Source organism: Indicator indicator, chromosome 1, assembly GCF_027791375.1.
Source record: "Indicator indicator isolate 239-I01 chromosome 1, UM_Iind_1.1, whole genome shotgun sequence".
NCBI classification, from domain to species: Eukaryota; Metazoa; Chordata; class Aves; order Piciformes; family Indicatoridae; genus Indicator; species Indicator indicator.
This window is the reverse complement of record NC_072010.1, coordinates 114571962-114577961: the sequence shown is the minus strand read 5'-3', so window position 1 is coordinate 114577961 and position 6000 is coordinate 114571962. Positions and strand designations below refer to the sequence as shown.

Here is a 6000-nt window from a genome sequence, read left to right as displayed (position 1 = left end):
AATGCATAATTGATTCATTATTGCCTAACAGGCAAAGTTCATGTACCTGTGTATCACATACTGTGAAACGTCTGCGGGAGAATGATGGAACACCTCCTCTGCTCGAATAAAGCCTGCAAGTGTGAATAACAAGGTAGATGCTGGAAAAGTATTTGGTGGTGTTAAAAATATCAATAGCATTTTTTTAACCAAAGCGTAATTTGTACGTTCCTGAAAACATGTCATTATAGTGAGAAGTACTTACAAGAACAGAAAAATACACCAGATTGACTTTACATACGGCAAATGCCACCAATGAAGAATAAAGTGCAGTAGGAGAGTTGTGCATCAGGTTTCCTTTTAATGATGCAAACAACATCAGTGACTCCTTTATAGGGCATGGTTTTAGTTTAACTAAACTAACATGCAAGTCTGAACATAGTTCTGTGTTTTAAGGGGTTGGGCCCATTTATTAGTAATGCTGGCTGGGAAGGCTATTAACCAACGCCACTGTAAAAACAACTTGTATCTCATCACTTCAGTTTATGAAGTCAGAGTGAAAGCAATATTCACTCGTAACGTTTCTGTACACTTGCTAACTTCTCCGACATTAGACAAGCCAAGGAGTGCAATTACTCCACTGAGTGGGTGAATATGCTGGTTTGGTTCTGCTCTTTTCTTAAGTCAGTGTTCTGCTAATGGCTGATTAAGTATTTTTATCATGGGAGATAATTTTTGTGGGTTTTTAGCAAATGAAGAGGTCAGATGACTATGAGCTTCCAAGTGAACATCAATTTAACTTCATAATAGAGCCTTCTCTATTAACCTTTTAATAGAAAGCAATAAAAATACTGAAAGTGTTTTAAAAGTATTTTTTGTGCACTCACAACAATAAATATACATACGAGGAGCTGACTGAATATTATTGCTGCATATAAATGATGGAGAACATGTCCTTTTAGAAGTGTATGTTTTCACTACATTTTTATCTGACAAGGTGCAATCCATGAGCAAGTGCTTTTCCATATTGCACAAGCCAGGTAAGTGTTTTCTTCAGTGAAGGTCTCTAGAGACAATCTGATAAAATTTTTGACGTGTAAATTAGCCTCAGATTTGGCTAAAAAATACAGCACTACAACCATCTTTATTGTTGGTATTTACAGTTATTATTTAGGAAGTAATTTGTTTTATTAAGAACACACAATGGGGAAGCAGTTGAAAACCAAAGTGGGGTGACTTGTCAATTAAACACGCAGATCAGTATGCCTCCTTGTTTGTAAACAAGTGGAGGAAAAAAAAAAAAAGGAAAAATCTATTCCTAATAGGCTGGAGAAAACATCAGTGTGTGCTGTACACTTCTTGCTTGCTGCAGTTTATTAGCACTAACTGGGATGTGTGCAAAACACTGAGCTCCAGACCCTGATGTACTCAAAGCTTTGCTGTACTTCAAGTAACTTTGGATTTGTGGTTGTGCAGTGACTTCTGAATTTGGGTATTCAGATTGTCCACTGATACTTGTGAAGTGCATGAATCAATTATTAGTCTTGCATTTGTGTTGACAATGAGGTTTATGCTTAAGGAAGTTCAGTGTGTTAAAAGCTGAACCTTTCAAACTTCAGAAGTCTGCTGGTAAGTTTAAAACAAAGCATAAATCTTCATTATTCCCTAGACTATAGAAAAAACATTTCTGGTGCTATTATGATGATGTACTTTTGACTGGCTGGTTTCAAAATCTGCACAGCCTGCTCCCAGAACACGTTAGAGAAGCTTCTTTTTTTCTTATTACAAGATTTTATAGGGAATGGTCTTTAGTTCCTGCTACACGATTTGTCCCAGTTTGCCATGACAAGACCTGTAACCCTTTCATACGTATCTTGGTGTGTATTACTCTGTCATTCCTTGTCAAGACAAATGGTAACAGTCTCAGAACACTGAAATCTATGTTAAGTACATCGAGTACAGATTTGATTGATTTAGTTTACAACTTGGATAATTAATAAATATTTTTTTTTCCCAAACTGAGTTTTGTTTACTTAGTACATGTATTATGGATACTAAAAATCACCACTTCTTAAAAAAAGTTCATTGGTCAGGGTGTGTCAGGTGGGTAGAGAGGTGATCTAAGGTTTCACACAGTTTGTCAAAAACACCTAGAGTGTATAGTTTATCATAATGATAAAAAAAACCAACCTAAGAATCTTGTATGTATTTTGAGAAGGAGGGATTAAGGAACAAAATGTTCTTCATATAGATTTCTGGCTATAAGACCTATCATTTAATTTTGTTGCACGCTATAAAATAACAAAAATAAGATCTGTAACATGTCTTCTCACTGGCACCAGAGCTTAATCTGTGACAACAAAGCATGGAAGCTAGATGTAAGGTTTTTTTTTCCCGACCTTGAAGGTACTGTTACACATGGCTTGCCAGGAGCACTCCGGTCTGTCCCTTGTTGACCTTCAGCTATGCTCAGTAAATGTAACCATGGTTTCTCATGCTTTTTGCAAATCATTACAGTTTGGCTTCTTAATTCAATGTAAATACTCTTCTATTACTGTCACCTTCCATTGGCTATTATTACAGAAGTTCCAATATAATGGGGTAGTGCAGATTCCCTGTGGGTTTCTGGAGAAGAAGCTGATGAGGGACTTTGGTTTTTGTAAATAAAGGTATTTACTTCCTCAGAATTGTATCCGTAATTTTCTCCTACGTGTCCCGTCGCCGTACATGATGAAGTTTGAAACGTGCCATGTTTGGCTAAAACGTGGTGATAATTTAGGAGCACAAATGGAACTTGGCCAGAGGGCCTCACATCCATCACACGTTCGCTTTCGGAGTCATGATCAAGCTTTACAGTCATTCTCTCATCACTGTCCAGTTCATCTAGGTTTGTGGAGTGGTGACTAATGTGCCCGTATTTGGGTTCTTTCATGCAAATCCTTCTTGTTTGCTCATATACTGAGGGCATTGGCAGGAGATGACTTAATTGTCCTATAGTTTTAGACTGGAAACATTCTGCTTTTGGCAGCAAGGAGTTAGCTATTGAGTTTGAAAAAGAACTTTCATTAATGCTCATTTTGTCTTGGAGATCTCTGCTAAAAGCTACCTTGTTTTCTTCTTTAATGAGGTGGTGAGGTGGCTGAATCCTGGTTTCTGTTTTGTTCGGTTTCATGATGCCAGAATCGTAAATCTCTTCTTTGTATCTGCTGCCTGGCATGGGTGCTGTGCAGCTCGTAAAGTTGTCAGATAAAGCCTCTTGACTGTATCTTCTGTTTGATATGGGCACTTGCAGGAAAGAGAAAACATGTTAATTACTGACCATGAGTTGAGTAATAGTTTAGCACTTTTTATGAGTACCCATCTGGTTTGGGCCATGTCCAAGTATCAGTGAAGACACTCCCATTTGCCTCAGTGTCTCTTTAAGACAGTGCTTAGAAGTAAATGTAGACCAAACCATTTCAGAAAGGCCAACAGCGTTCAACAATTCTGAAAAGGTTTTCCATGAGAAATGCTTAACTGAATAATTATAAATGACTGTCATTATTAAAAAGGTTAAATCAAGCAAATGTGGAAATGTGACCTGCTGTCAAAAACCTTGACCTTAAGTAAACTCTTTTCAGATATTTATTGAAATATTTAGCAAAGGATGGATAGCTTTTATTACATGTTAATGATTCAATGAGTAGAGTAAACCAGAATGTACTCTCCCAAGTCACTTTGGAAGTGGTATTGGACATTTGCCCTTGTAATGGAAAAAGAGAGCATGTGATACCTCTTGTTTGATAGGTGCAGTATCTTGATTGTGTGACATTAAGGGCTTTTTCTCTGTGAAAACCTAGCATGAGATATTTAAAATGTCTGCTTAAAAGCAACACAAATACTTCTTGAGTAATGTTGTAGCTCTGCTTTTAAGGTGCTATAATGTAATAAAGCTGTATAATATAATTTACAACATACCCTGAGAATGTGTCTCTTAGAATGCGAGAGTACTAAACTGGGAATGCATGGAAAATCACAAGCTAGGTTCTTACATTTTCAAGAGACTATGAACCAAGGATTTCTGTTTAGGCTTTAAAATAAAATTGAGTAATCTTAGTTTCTGCATGGTAGCTGAACTCTTGAAATAATTTGATTTTTTTAAAAATAATTTTCTGCTTGACTTAGGCAGCATTTTTGTTCCACATGTTTCTATCTGCAAATGGTAAGAGAAGAAGCCACTGGTTTACTCCTGTGGAGTATGGCTAAAATGAGGCAAGTACTAATAATTTTGCAGTGTCTTGTATGAATAGTTTGACAGTTACACTACTCCTCCAAGGCATATTTTAAAGTTTTATGTTAAAAGTTAAATGAGGCACTTGGCAAGTTTCTCAACTTAAACCTAAACTCTCTTTTGTGTAACGATCACTGAAAGCCCTGGACACCTTTTGCAAAAGGGATTTTCTGTTTTTCTAAAAATATTATTCAACATCTTAAAAGTTTTGGGTTTCCCCTGTAGTGGTTGCTGATGAAAAGGTGCCTACTAATAATTAAATATTCCCTGTGCTATAGTAGGCTAGCAAAGCTGTCATGTGTAACAGAGGATGCAGAAACAGCTCAACTGTCTTTTTTTTTTTTTTTTTTTTTTATATGTAGCTTCATTTCAGAGGGAGTTGCACCACATAATTTGTGCTAGAATTTAAAACAGGAATCTGGATGAAATTTATTCTTGATCAACCTGCCTCCCTTCTGGAAACAACAGCCTTTCCAGTTACTCTCTTTAATTTGTATGTATGTATTTTGTATCAAGTACATGCAGTCATAACTAAAAGGAATTCTTTAAGCTGTTGAAAAATGGCCCTCATCACAAATCAAAACAAGGATTCAGCCACATGTACAACTTGGAAATTTTACAAGTGTAATTATACTACTATAATTTTAACTCCATGTTTGGCATTTTTACTACAAAATGAGTATACACGCTGAGAGCTATTGACATAGAACTAACGTAATTTAAGCTGAGCTCTTACTCTGGGTTTAGTGTTTTTCCCACTTGAGACATCCACAGGAGTGAAGGGTTAGTTCTCTTACTGCAGAACAGAGTATTGTTACTTCATGGCTCTACTCTGGTATCTGAACAAAAGATTGTCCTTTTCCATCTTCAGAGCCCACGCTTGTAAGAAGTTACAGCAGCACAACCACCACTTGGCCCCTGTCTGGGTTTCTTCATTTTTGTAATCATTCTGTATGGCTGATGGCTGCCTTCTTGGTACCAAGAAGTAGTTTGCATACTTGGGAGATTTACAGGATATTATCCATTTTGTTCTATCCTGTTTCTCAAATATGCTTATTGTCTGTCTCTTGAAGGGAGAAGGTAAGTGCCTAGTTAATTGTTTCCAGGCTTCCATTAAAGTTGTCAACACATTAGTGGAGTTTGACCAGACAGTTAAGCAAGTTGTGTCTGCAGTGCAGAATAGCAAAATAGGCTTTGGCCTCTTCAGAGCAGTTACTAGAGCTAGACTTCAATCTGCTTTTGTCTTCCTTTGCAGACAAAAGCTTAAGGATGCCCAGGCACAAGCTCCTCCTGGGGAGTCTTTCATACAGAAGTTAATAGAAAGCAGACCAGCTGCTTTATATTGCTGTAGAAAGGCAGCACCCTAGGATTGCTTCTACCCATTTGGTATGTGGGCAGTTGCCAGAGTATCTTCCTCAACAGGTACATGGAGGTCCCATGTATTCTGCACTTCTCCAGCACCAAAAACACTTTACAGTCATTGAAGTCTGTACTGGGACCAGTGCTGTTCAACATCGTCATCAGTGATATAGACAGCAACACTGAGTGCACCCTCAGCAAGCTTGCAGAAGATACCAAGCTGAGTGGTGTGGTTAATAAGACTGAGGGACAGGATGCCATCTAGAGGCACCTGGGCATGCTGGAGAGGTGGGCTGAGGAGAATCTCATGAGGTTAAATAAGGTAAGGGGCAAGGTCCTGCACCTAGGTTGGAGCAATCCTCAATATCAGTCCAGGCTGGGGGGTGGGCGTG

At 37.9% G+C, this 6000-nt stretch overlaps 1 protein-coding gene across 2 annotated transcripts in view; it reads right to left on the bottom strand.

Moving 5' to 3' along the window:
* Positions 1 to 2536: 2536 nt before the first annotated feature.
* SIM2 (SIM bHLH transcription factor 2) overlaps positions 2537 to 6000 on the bottom strand; it is a 60675-nt gene continuing 57211 nt past the window's right edge. Inside the window, exon 12 of one of the 2 annotated variants that reach the window (XM_054387513.1) lies at positions 2537 to 3234. In XM_054387513.1, coding sequence (XP_054243488.1) covers positions 2537 to 3234 — 698 coding nt within the window. Of the gene's footprint in view, positions 3265 to 6000 lie in introns of both variants that reach the window. The other variant, XM_054387504.1, reaches the window with a different exon arrangement.